General features: G+C 38.2%; 1 protein-coding gene across 2 annotated transcripts in view; it reads left to right on the forward strand.

Annotated features, from left to right (window-relative positions):
* tmem132a (transmembrane protein 132A) overlaps positions 1-7,558 on the forward strand; it is a 28,121-nt gene extending 20,563 nt beyond the window's left edge. For both annotated transcript variants that reach the window (XM_031905620.1, XM_002942114.5), the window contains exons 7-11: positions 1,473-1,616; positions 1,698-1,879; positions 2,444-2,738; positions 3,155-3,349; positions 5,902-7,558. In XM_031905620.1, coding sequence (XP_031761480.1) covers positions 1,473-1,616; positions 1,698-1,879; positions 2,444-2,738; positions 3,155-3,349; positions 5,902-7,062 — 1,977 coding nt within the window. In that variant the 3' untranslated portion in view covers positions 7,063-7,558. The remainder of the gene's footprint in view (positions 1-1,472; positions 1,617-1,697; positions 1,880-2,443; positions 2,739-3,154; positions 3,350-5,901) is intronic.
* The last annotated feature ends 5,014 nt before the right edge of the window (positions 7,559-12,572 follow it).

Here is a 12,572-nt window from a genome sequence, read left to right on the forward strand (position 1 = left end):
ATTTCTCACCTGCCAACTCAGCTTTTGCACACAGAGACCCCTGACAGCGTATTATGTGCAGTAACCCCCCCTAACTATACAGAGACCCCCAGAAAACTATATATTTTTGGAAAGTACACATTCTGATGAATTCAAAATAGGTAAAGTTATTTTTGTACACCAAAGTTACACCTGGCAAAGCTTCGCTAAAAACAGATTAGGAACACTTATACAGGGATAAAATGTGATAAAACCACAAAAATTGTGCAAATCAGTGAAACAACAAAATAAGTCACATGACAGTGTAATTAGTGGTCAGAATATCTGATCCAATAGTCACGCTGTCAAAATAAACAGTTTTTAGGTAAAAGAAACTAAAAACAAAGTGGTAAAATGAAAAAAAAAAACAAAAAAAAAACCCCAAAGTGTTTGTGTATACATGTGTGTACATGTGTAAAAGTTGTGTGATAGTGTGTAAGTGTGTATATGAGTGTAAATAAGTGTATAAAAGTGTGAAAAATGCTAAAATGTGTGCTGTAAGTGTGTGTAAATGTATGTAAGTGTGTATAAATGTGTGTAAATGCAAGAATAAAAAAAAAGTCCTTACCTGTCCTGAAGACCCGATCGCCTCCTTTTCAGTTGGGCTGGCGCTGGGGGGGAAGTAGGAAGCAGCAGATGCAATGCAATCGCGTCTGCTGCTTCCTGGAGGGTCCTGCGACCCGATCGATCGCAGGACCCTCATGACAGCCCCCCTGGCACGGTGCCCAGGGGGGCTGTCATTGTTAGAAGCTCTCTGCAGCGGTGGCATATGCCGCCGCTGCAGAGAGCAGCGCTTAAATGCCAACGACGTATGGGACACGTCGTTGGCATCTAAGCCCTTTTACTGCCACGACGTATCCCATACGTCGTTTGCAGTAAAAGAGTTAAGACTGAAGCTTTAAAACATTTGAAAAACTGCTGTAATTCAGCTGTAATGTTAGCTTAAACTTTAAACATGACTATGGGATTCTAGGGAAATCATTAGGAGTAGGAGTATAGATAAAATTGTCTATCAGTTTATTATCAGTTCAGTTGTATTTTAAGTGCCCCTTCCCCTTCCTGGATGTATAAAATAAATTAGCATATTAAAAACAGAGGAGTTGGAGTCGTGGAGTCGGAGTCGGAAGTATCAGAAACTGAGGAGTCGGAGAATTTATCTACCGACTCCACAGCCCTGATTGTGGCCATCAAATCTTCTTGTGTACCCATCACCCTTACCTTTCACCACTTACGTTAACCTCAGGTGGCATTCTCTGCTCTTTCAGTTCCCTTCATGTTCAATCTACTGTTAATTTCCTGTTTTATATCCCCAGTACCATTCTAAATATCTTACACAAATGCATTTCATGCATTCTAAATTCTGGTTATCTTAAAGTCTCATCATTTTTAATAATGCTTTTCAAACTCTCTGTACATTAGTTATTACAATGGACGTGTCTTTTTTTTCCATGAAGTCTCATGAGATCTTAAACACAGCTCCCCTCACGGGCATATCACAGAAGATTCCAGTCCGTGTGCTTGCTATAGAGGCGGGGGGAACAGTTCTGGATGTCACCAAGCAAGCTGGCTGTGAGACCCCCAATGCCCAGATTGTACAGGTACTTATTGCCTTTTAGGTTTTTATTTAAATTGTTACATTTTTATGCACCTTCCGTTCCCCAACTAAATTTTTTGGACAGGTGTCCGATGGCTGTGACTTTTTATTTGTGGGTGGCAAGGAGACTCAAGGAGCTCTGGGTGTGAAAGTAGAGTTTTGGTTGGAACGCCTCCGTGCCTCTTTGTCTCTCTCTCTTTGGGTCCCACTTCTGCCATTACGAATTGAGGTATCTGATACCAATCTACAACGCCTGCAAGGTTCTGGGTGAGTCGTACAATTGGTGTTGTAATACTTATTCATGTGTGTATGTATAAATAAAAAATTTAAAAAAAATAAAAAATATATATATATATATATATAATATAACATTTTACATCATAGGAAGAAATTACTTCAAAATAGTGCCTCGTTTTAATTACTAGAGCATATTGTCCTGGTATTTTCTTCATACTAATTACTTTTAGTATATTCTGGTGCTATGTTCTGCTACCAGTTTACCTTCCCACTGTGTCATTTTTTCTTCTTACTGTACCAGACTATATTAGTTAGAGTGAGATCTGGGAGAGATGGGGATCTGATACCCAATCTACAAAGGCTTTAAAAATCTGGGGATAGATGCTCCTGGAAGCCCAAATTTATGGTTAGTTAGGATGAGATTTGGGAAATAGCTTATTTGTTTTCCATATTTTTCTTAGAACTATGGCTGATAAAGCAATGTAATCTGTAATCTAGTTATGTTGGTTATGTAAGTAGGGGCATAAAGTAAAAAGGCCAAAAGCTACTGCTTTATAGTGTTATGTAACCTCTAAAGCAAGATTTTTATTACAGGTTAGTAAGTACCTCTCTGGAAGATGATGGTGGGGAGCGAAAAACTTCCAGTGATCGCAGGAGCCAGAGCTGCCGTCCTCTATATCAAAGAGCACGTGTTCGTTTTCTTGCATATTTTGTGGCTCACTCTTTGGATGGTAGTCGGCAGCTAACTTACCTATTAGGCACTGACTGGTTGTTGGATGTCTCCCCTTTAATTCGAAGTCAGGCTGTGATTAGAGATCCACACATTGCACGACTAGAAGAGGAAGGAAGCATCTTGATTGGACAGGAGCCAGGAGTTACATCAGTAGAGGTAATACAAAGAATATTTTGATGAGTAGTTTTATGACTTCTTACTTTTACTATATGATTCTGTCTCTCTGGACATATACATTAATGAAGTAAGCACTGTAATTTTCTCCAGTGGACACAGAACAGTTATTGCTATAAAGAGTATCAAATTAGTAGTCTATTTGAAGTGTCACTTTGAAAATTAACCCAACATCACCATCTTGCCTAGGTATGATAAATATAGAAATATATGTGTGAATAACATGAAAATGAAGGCTTTTGACATAATTGACCTACCCCGGTAGAAGCAAAGCCATGCCTGATTAATAAACATTATTGTTAGGCCGACAGTAAAGGGGTCTTGCATTTGGGTACCTACATAATATGCTTTTTTGTTTTTTAATTCATGTAAATATTAATTTGTCTTCTTCTGATAAGGTGCGATCTCCTGTTTCACATTCCATCCTTGGAGAGCAGACTGTATTAGTGTCATTGGAAACTGTTTCAGTCTTGGAGCTACGATCAAACCTAATGTGGGGGGTGAACTTATCTGTCAGCACAGCTGAAATCAAACATCCAGGGGTATTTTCTGTTCTGTGCCAATCAAATAATTTAGAGATGATTCCAAAGCAGGTAAAACTTTACATATATTACTAAAAAAATGTTCATTTAGTTACTTTTATTAACTCTTTGCAGGGTCTCAGGGACTTTTCCCATTCAAGTGAATGAGAAGCTATTTTAAATTAGTGTTTTGACTGCAGCTACCTGCATCAGTCATCAAACTCTGTGTATAATTATCCTACCGACAGCACAGGATATAATATGTTGCGTGTTTTGAAAAGCTGCTGGCCTCTTGAAAAGAACCAAGACACTCTTTTATGCTGCTTGCCACTCTGCATTGCTATTAAACAAGTACAAACCGGATTCCAAAAAAGTTGGGACACTAAACAAATTGTGAATAAAAACTGAACGCAATGATGTGGAGGTGCCAACTTCTAATATTTAATTTAGAATAGAACATAAATCACGGAACAAAAGTTTAAACTGAGAAAATGTACCATTTTAAGGGGAAAATATGTTGATTCAGAATTTCATGGTGTCAACAAATCCCAAAAAAGTTGGGACAAGTAGCAATAAGAGGCTGGAAAAAGTTAATTTGAGCATAACGAAGAGCTGGAAGACCAAATAACACTAATTAGGTCAATTGGCAACATGATTGGGTATAAAAAGAGCTTCTCAGAGTGGCAGAGTCTCTCAGAAGCCAAGATGGGTAGAGGATCACCAATTCCCACAATGTTGCGCAGAAAGATAGTGGAGCAATATCAGAAAGGTGTTACCCAGCGAAAAATTGCAAAGATTTTGCATCTATCATCATCAACTGTGCATAACATCATCCGAAGATTCAGAGAATCTGGAACAATCTCTGTGCGTAAGGGTCAAGGCCGTAAAATCATACTGGATGCCCGTGATCTCCGGGCCCTTAAACGACACTGCACCATAAACAGGAATGCTACTGTAAAGGTAGCAGAAACCATTGTCAGTGAGCACAATCAACCGTGCCATCCGCCGTTGCCAGCTGAAACTCTACAGTGCAAAGAAGAAGCCATTTCTAAGCAAGATCCACAAGCTCAGGCGTTTTCACTGGGCCAGGGATCATTTAAAATGGAGTGTGGTAAAATGGAAGACTGTTCTGTGGTCAGACGAGTCACGATTCGAAGTTCTTTTTGGAAATCTGGGACGCCATGTCATCCGGACCAAAGAGGACAAGGACAACCCAAATTGTTATTAACGCTCAGTTCAGAAGCGTGCATCTCTGATGGTATGGGGTTTCATGAGTGCGTGTGGCATGGGCAGCTTGCATGTCTGGAAAGGCAGCATCAATGCAGAAAAATATATTCAGGTTCTAGAACAATATATGCTCCCATCCAGACGTCATCTCTTTCAGGGAAGACCCTGCATTTTTCAACAAGATAATGCCAGACCACATTCTGCATCAATCACAACATCATGGCTGCGAAGGAGAAGGATCCGGGTACTGAAATGGCCAGTCTGCAGTCCAGATCCTTCACCTATAGAGAACATTTGGCGCATCATAAAGAGGAAGGTGCGACAAAGAAGGCCCAAGACGATTGAACAGTTAGAGGCCTGTATTAGACAAGAATGGGAGAGCATTCCTATTCCTAAACTTGAGAAACTGGTCTCCTCGGTCCCCAGACGTCTGTTGAGTGCTGTAAGAAGAAGGGGAGATGCCACACAGTGGTGAAAATGGCCTTGTCCCAACTTTTTTGGGATTTGTTGACACCATGAAATTCTGAATCAACATATTTTTCCCTTAAAATGGTACATTTTCTCAGTTTAAACTTTTGTTCCGTGATTTATGTTCTATTCTGAATAAAATATTAGAAGTTGGCACCTCCACATCATTGCATTCAGTTTTTATTCACAATTTGTTTAGTGTCCCAACTTTTTTGGAATCCGGGTTGTATAAAGAAGAAACAATTATGTTGCATTCCCAAGCAAAACTTTACCAACATGGTACATAGTGTAATCTATTTCGCTTTCACAAGAATGGGAAACAGCAAGCAATAGGGGGGCTGTGTTGATTGTCACAGTTTTCTTAAAGAAGATTATTATATTATACTCTAAATAAAATACACTGAAAGCATTGTATATCTTAATGTATTGAGAGTATCAAGTGCCATATCTGGTCATGTTAGCAGATTGCTGGGCTGAGCATTCCTTTTTCAGTTTATTTGCATGCAGAAAGGTATAATCTACATTGCTGGTACTCTGTAAACCTGTTATATGCCAGTGATATTGATTCTGCAATTAGGTTTCTCTGAGGTACTACAAGCTAAACAGTTTTGGTAAATGTTTTATAGAAACAATATTTGCCCCTCTAAATTGAATGATGTAGAACTATCAGAACAGTGCTCACCACTGTATATGTAGTGCTTTAACCAGCTGCAGGGACATACTTTGTGCACATTTTAATGCTGCAAATGTAGCAAATTAAAGTGATGTTTAAACTGAATATTGTTGATTTCACACCTTTAACAAATGTTAAAACCTTTGCCAGATTAATATAAATGAGCAATGATTTAATATATAAAGTTATAAAGTTTCTGCATGCATGTGCAATGGAGTTCTAAATGTGTTACTAATTGTTTGTCTTTTATTTTTAGGAGTCCGCACTGTCTCTCTGGTTTCTGTTCAGTGACTTTTCTACTGCTCCAGTTAATATTTATGATCCCTTAGATCTAACAGTCATGGTTGTGTCCTCTGACCCTTCTGTTTTGTCGGTTCGTCGCCCTCTGATGAATGGAAACTCTTGGTCTTTGCCAGTACTTGTTTTTGAGAATGCAGGGCAATTGCCCTTGCTTAGATTTTCTATTTTACTCCCAGAGCGATGTCAAGAGGAAGAATCCTCTGGTGTGCTTACTGCTGGCTATGTCCGTGTTACATTCCCTAGTAACAGAACTGAAGGTGGAGAGCACCAGTCAAGTGATATAATTCAAAGTGACAGTGACCTTATAACAAAGGATGGTGAGATGATTTCTAGTGCCAACAATATCATTCCTGGGACTAATGATATAATTATCAGGAGTGATGACATTAGACATGAAGATGATGACTCTATTTCTGGTGCAGATGACATTATTACAACACGTTGGGGTATCCCTGGTTTGGAAGAAGGACTGTATGGGCTTCTTGCCATATTCTCTCTCCTTACATTACTTTTTCTTCTTAGTTGTGTAGCTTTTATCATGAGGCACAGGAAAAAGTCACCTCCAGAAGGCCCTGGAAATCCAGAGGCCCCTAACTGGGTATGGTTGGAGGGTCAGGAAGTTGATAGTCAAAGGAACCAAGGAGGAGGAAATGTAAGAGAAGAAGAAGAAGATGAAAATGAGCAGTGGGAAGGAAGAGAAAGAGGCCCACAAAGTTTAACAAGCACATTCCATCCTGTAAGAAGCTCACATGATCCAGAGACAAGCATTTGTCCTCCATCTGATCCATGTTCCTTTTCTACACCTACAAGCCTATCCAGGGCATTACTAGAAGCTAAGAGACCTGAGGTTATGTCTTTCCAAACAGCAACAACAAACGGAAGCGAAAAAAGGGGGGACAGGGTGCCAGATGATCCTTCTGTGCGCTCAATTCTGGTAGCCAGTGAGGAAGATATTATGTGGGTATGCAAAGACATGGGTATTAGGGAACCCCAGGAAATACGGAGTTATATGGAAAAGATCAGGGGGGAAACTCCACCCCAAAGTGATAGGAGAAGAGAAGGGCCTTGGGGGAGGGGTATTGAAGTAACAGGAGCCTCTGTAAGGAGGCTTACTTAATGTTTTTGAGAAGAAGAAAAATTTTGTTAATTTACGATCCATTTATAGATAAGAGTGAACAACTTTGTGAGTGATTTGGATGAGTAGTTATTGATTTCAAAACATAAATGCATTCAGTATTACCTAAAGAGATAAGAAATTATGGTAATGTCTCTGAGCCATCTCTGTATGGAATTGTTCATATTTTTCTCTTTGATCGAGGGAAAATAAGAATTGGAATTATTATTTAAAAGATTCATAGACTTGTTGCTGCATACAGTTTGTGATTTTATATAAAGGATGGGTTTTCGGCATTATGATATTATCTATAACCCTTGGTTTAGTGAAGAAAGGCATGGCCTGTTCTGAGTCTGCTAGCAGTGCTCTTCAACTACAGTTTGTTTTCAAATCATCATCCCTCTAATCCAGTTTTGATTACACAGTAATTTTGATCAAAGTTTTCCATTTAGAATTTATGGAGCTTATAAAATATTTGTGCCATAGAGGCAAACCTACATTATTTAAGATGACATGGCAGAAGAATTGTCATGAAATCTGCAGATATAAGGGCATATTTTCTAGCTGCAGCCTCATTTACAAGGTGTTTAATTATATGCTGATGTCAAACTATGAGGGTTATGCTGTACACCTTACAGGTCATGAATTTACCATAGTTAAAAAGACTATCATAAGTTAGACAATGTGACTAGTATTAAATACATAGTAACATAGTAAGTTGGGTTGAAAAAAGACATACGTCCATCAAGTTCAACCATAATGCCTATATATAACCTGCCTAACTACTAGTTGATCCAGAGGAAGGCAAAAAACCCCTCTAAAGCCTCTCTAATTTGCCGCAGAGGGGAAAAAATTCCTTCCTGACTCCAAGATGGCATTCGGACCAGTCCCTGGATCAACTAGTACTAAGAGCTATCTCCCATAACCCTGTATTCCCTCACTTGCTAAGAATCCATCCAGCCCCTTCTTAAAGTTATATAATGTATCAGCCAGTACGACTGATTCGGGGAGGGAATTCCAGAACTTCACAGCTCTCACAGTAAAAAATCCTTTCCGAATATTTAAATGGAACCTCCCTTCTTCTAAACGAAGTGGGTGCCCTCGTGTCCGTTGGAAGGACCTACTGGTAAATAAAACATTAGAAAGGTTATTATATGATCCCTTTATATATTTATACATAGTTATCATGTCACCTCTTAAGCGCCTCTTCTCCAGTGTAAACAGACCCAACTTGGCCAGTCTTTCTTCATAACTGAGACTTTCCATACCCTTTACCAGCTTAGTTGCCCTTCTCTGGACCCTCTCTAACTCAATAATGTCCCATTTGAGCACTGGAGACCAAAACTGAACAGCATATTCTAGATGGGGCCTTACCAGCGCTCTGTAAAGGGGAAGAATAACCCCCTCCTCCCGTGAATCTATACCCCTTTTAATACAGCTCAAAACCTTGTTTGCCCTTGCAGCTGCTGCCTGGCATTGCTTGCTACAGCCAAGTTTATTATCTACAAGGACTCCAAGGTCCTTCTCCATTATGGATTTGCCTAGTACAGTCCCATTAAGGGTATACGGGGCTTGCATATTTTTACATCCCAGGTGCATGACCTTACATTTATCCACATTAAATCTCATCTGCCACTTAGCTGCCCAGATTGCCAGTTGGTCAAGATCCTGCTGCAGGCATGTCACATCCTGGATAGAATTGACTGGTCTGCAGAGTTTTGTGTCATCTGCAAACACTGATACATTACTCATAATACCCTCCCCTAAGTCATTTATGAACAAATTAAACAAAAGTGGACCCAGTACAGAACCCTGAGGGACCCCACTGAGGACCTTATTCCAAGTAGAGAATGTACCATTAACAACCACCCTCTGTACCCGATCCTGTAGCCAGTTTTCTATCCATGTGCAAACGACTTCACTAAGACCAATAGACCTTAGCTTAGAAAGCAGTCGTTTGTGGGGAACGGTATCAAATGCTTTGGCAAAATCCAAATAGATTATATCTACTGCATCCCCACTGTCCAGCTTCTTACTTACCAAATCATAAAAAGCAATTAAATTGGTCTGACATGACCTGTCCTTCATAAAGCCATGCTGATTACTGCTCATAATGGCATTTTCCACTACATAATTTTGAATGTGATCCCTTAACAAGCCTTCAAATAACTTGCCCACCACGGATGTCAAACTTACAGGCCTATAATTGCCAGGCTGAGATCTTACTCCCTTTTTAAATATGGGAATGACATTCGCCTTCTTCCAATCCCTAGGTACCATACCTGATGAAAGAGAGTCTGAGAATATCAGAAACAAGGGCCACTGCAATTCTGCCCCTAGCTCTCTCAGTACCCGAGGGTGTATTCCATCTGGCCCAGGTGCCTTGTTTACATTTATCGTGTGTAACCCTTTAAGCACCATATCCTGTGCCAACCACTGTGTAGTTAGAGCTGAGGCAACAGTGCAGCTATTGGGTGGGACTTGGCCCACTGGCTCCTCTACTGTATACACAGAAGAAAAGAACTGGTTAAGCACATCTGCCTTTTCTGTATCCGCTGTAACCATATTGTTATTATAACTCAATGGGGCCACACCCTCAACCTGCATCTTTTTACTATTAATATACTTAAAAAACTTTTTGGGGTTAGTCTTGGCCTCGGCCGCGATGCGCTCCTCATTTTCTATCTTTGCCTTCCGGATTGCTGTTTTACAACACTTGTTATAGTGTTTATAATCATTAAACGCATCTACTGTCCCCAAATAACAGAGGCAAAGTTATATATGGGTTTTTTTGAAAGAACACTTAAAAATGCCCACTTCTGACTGTCTAAATGACTAAGCCAGCAGAACTAAAGAGACACTTTTAATAATTAAACCTGAATGTAGTGGATTTTATACTAAAGAGAAGAGACATTTTTAAATGTACTTGTGATTAAACAATCCTAAGCACTAAACAGTTGTCAACTCAAAACAATCTCACAACATTCCACTGCCAGCTAAACTTGCATTAAAAAATTAAGCTTTAACTCAAAATGGTTATTTACCTCAAAATTAACTTTTAGTATGATGTTCTGAGACAATTTGCAATTGGTCTTCATTTTTTATTATTTGTGATTTAATGATTTAGCTTTATGTTAAGCAGCTCTCCGGTTTAAAATTTCAGGTCCAAAAAACAGATATAAATAATACAAAAGATAAAAATACCTATAATATTGTAGCCTCACTGATCAATAGAATTTGGGCTGGAGGGGTCAGTGACCCTCATGAAAAAATTGGAAATAACAATGCAAATAATACAAAAACTATAACATAAAAATAAAGAACAAAGCACAGAAATAGCCATTCTATAACATACTAAAAGTTATTATAAAGGGGAACTACCACATTAATAAACGCCATTCGGACTAAGTCTAAAGGCAACACATAACAGAATGTTATATTTGGTGGTATATAATGCACAAGATTATCAACTAACATTGAATATTTTACAAGTAAGTCTTAAAATTAGAGTTTTAACCATAATTGCCTTTCCAGGGTGCATCTGTTTGGAGCAATAACAGGAGAAATTGGAAAAACACTTGTGATTATTTCTCCTGCTGATAATGATAATGTTGCATTTGATAATTAATCTTACTTTATAAATTTGTGTTTAAGATATACTAATTTATGGTCTGTTTTACCATTTAGATGAGGTCAGTTCACTATGTTTGTGACCACACAAAGCACAAATCAATGTTCATAGCACAAAGTTCTTATAAATTGTAATAAAATTCCAAGAAATAGGGTTTCTGTCTTATTTTTTTCTTGTATAACTAATAAATCAACCTATTACATTTTGTATGGAAAAAACTAAAATCTTAAGGCTAAGTTCTCAATTTAAAGGGAAACTATAACTTCGAAATGAATATTTAAAGACGACGTTTCACCCTAATAACTCAAATCCTTTTCTTCCATGTTAGTTACGCAAAATAAACTTTATTTGTACAGGTATGGGATCGGTTATCCAGAAAGAACCAAATTACGGAAAGCCTGTCTCCTATAGACTCCATTTTAATCAATAATTCAGATTTTAAAATTGATTTCCTTTTGCTCTGTAATAATAAAACATAAGCTTGTATTTGATCCCAACAAGTATATATTTAATCCTTATTGGATGCAAAATAATCCTATTGGGTTTAATTAATGTTTTATTGATTTTTTTAGTAGACTTAAGATATGGAGATCCAAATTATGGAAAGATCCTTTATCCAGAATACCCTTGGTCCTGAGCATTCTGGATAACGAGTCCTATACCTGTACTATATAAATGTTTTAAATCGTGTTTCCATTTTTGGAATTCGCAGTCACCAGTGTCGGACTGAGATGCCAAGAGCCCACCAGAAAACTTTAGACCATGGACCTACTCTCCAAATTATTTTTCATCGACTTCTTACTCAGTCTCTATATTTTCCCAGTTTTTTATCTTTACATTCTATAATCTATTCTTCTATATATTAAGTTGCTTTGTTCCCATAGGAAAAATAAGTAATGACAATGAATTAATCCAAATGGCTAGAAGCAGGAGGGTGCACTGACACCTGGGCCCTCTGAGAATTTCCCTGGCATTTCTGTGGGCCAGTTCGACACTGACAGTCACAGTAGGCAGGCAGGTGCCTTTTTGGGAACGCTGTTATTAAGGAAAGCTTTGTATCACCCGAAAATCTTGTGTATATGCCAGAATTGGGGACCTTATGTCCATGCTTTTGCACAGGCTACACAATTACAAACCATGAGTAGGTATGAATGTGGGGAGTGCACTGTCATCTAGAAAGTGAAAGTAACTGCCTGCCCCACCCCTATGCTTTGGGCAGGTAGTTACTTTCACTTTTTATTCTACACTTTCTATACATTTATATCAGGCATGGATGTTTAAATAAAAGCAAAATTGGGTTTCATTTTTAATTTGCAAATTACTTTTATTATACAGCTTTCTTTGAGTCAGGATGACAGATCCACTTTAACCAATGGATAATATATAACTTATCTATTAAAGAATCTTATAAAATTGGCATATACACATCAGTTAATATTGCTCTGTGTTGCTTTTTTACATCTTTTACCTTGAACCACCGTTTTGTGATGCTTAGCATCTGAATTATTTCCTGTAAGGTGTTCTCTGAGGCAAACTGTACCAGAAAGAAGTATGGTAGTAAAACTTCAGTGTTTGACCATTTATTGGCTTCATGTATGTGTCCCTTTTGATTTGTGTGTGAGGAAGTGCTTTGTACAATCCAGAAGGTGGTACTCAAAATTGCAGTTGCTCTATTTAGAATTAACCAATTGTACATACTATAAGAAAAGTATATTTTTAAGAATTTTTTTTAATTTAAATGAAGCAATATTCTGTATATGTGATATGTTTTTTAACTGAGAATTGAGGGTTTAATGAGAAATTCTTCAGCCCCAGAAATGAAACTGACTAAATTCTCTGAGTAGGAACATGAATAGAAATTGTCAAGGGTTTCAGGAGAAAG

This window comes from Xenopus tropicalis, chromosome 7 (assembly GCF_000004195.4).
Source record: "Xenopus tropicalis strain Nigerian chromosome 7, UCB_Xtro_10.0, whole genome shotgun sequence".
Taxonomy (NCBI): Eukaryota; Metazoa; Chordata; class Amphibia; order Anura; family Pipidae; genus Xenopus; species Xenopus tropicalis.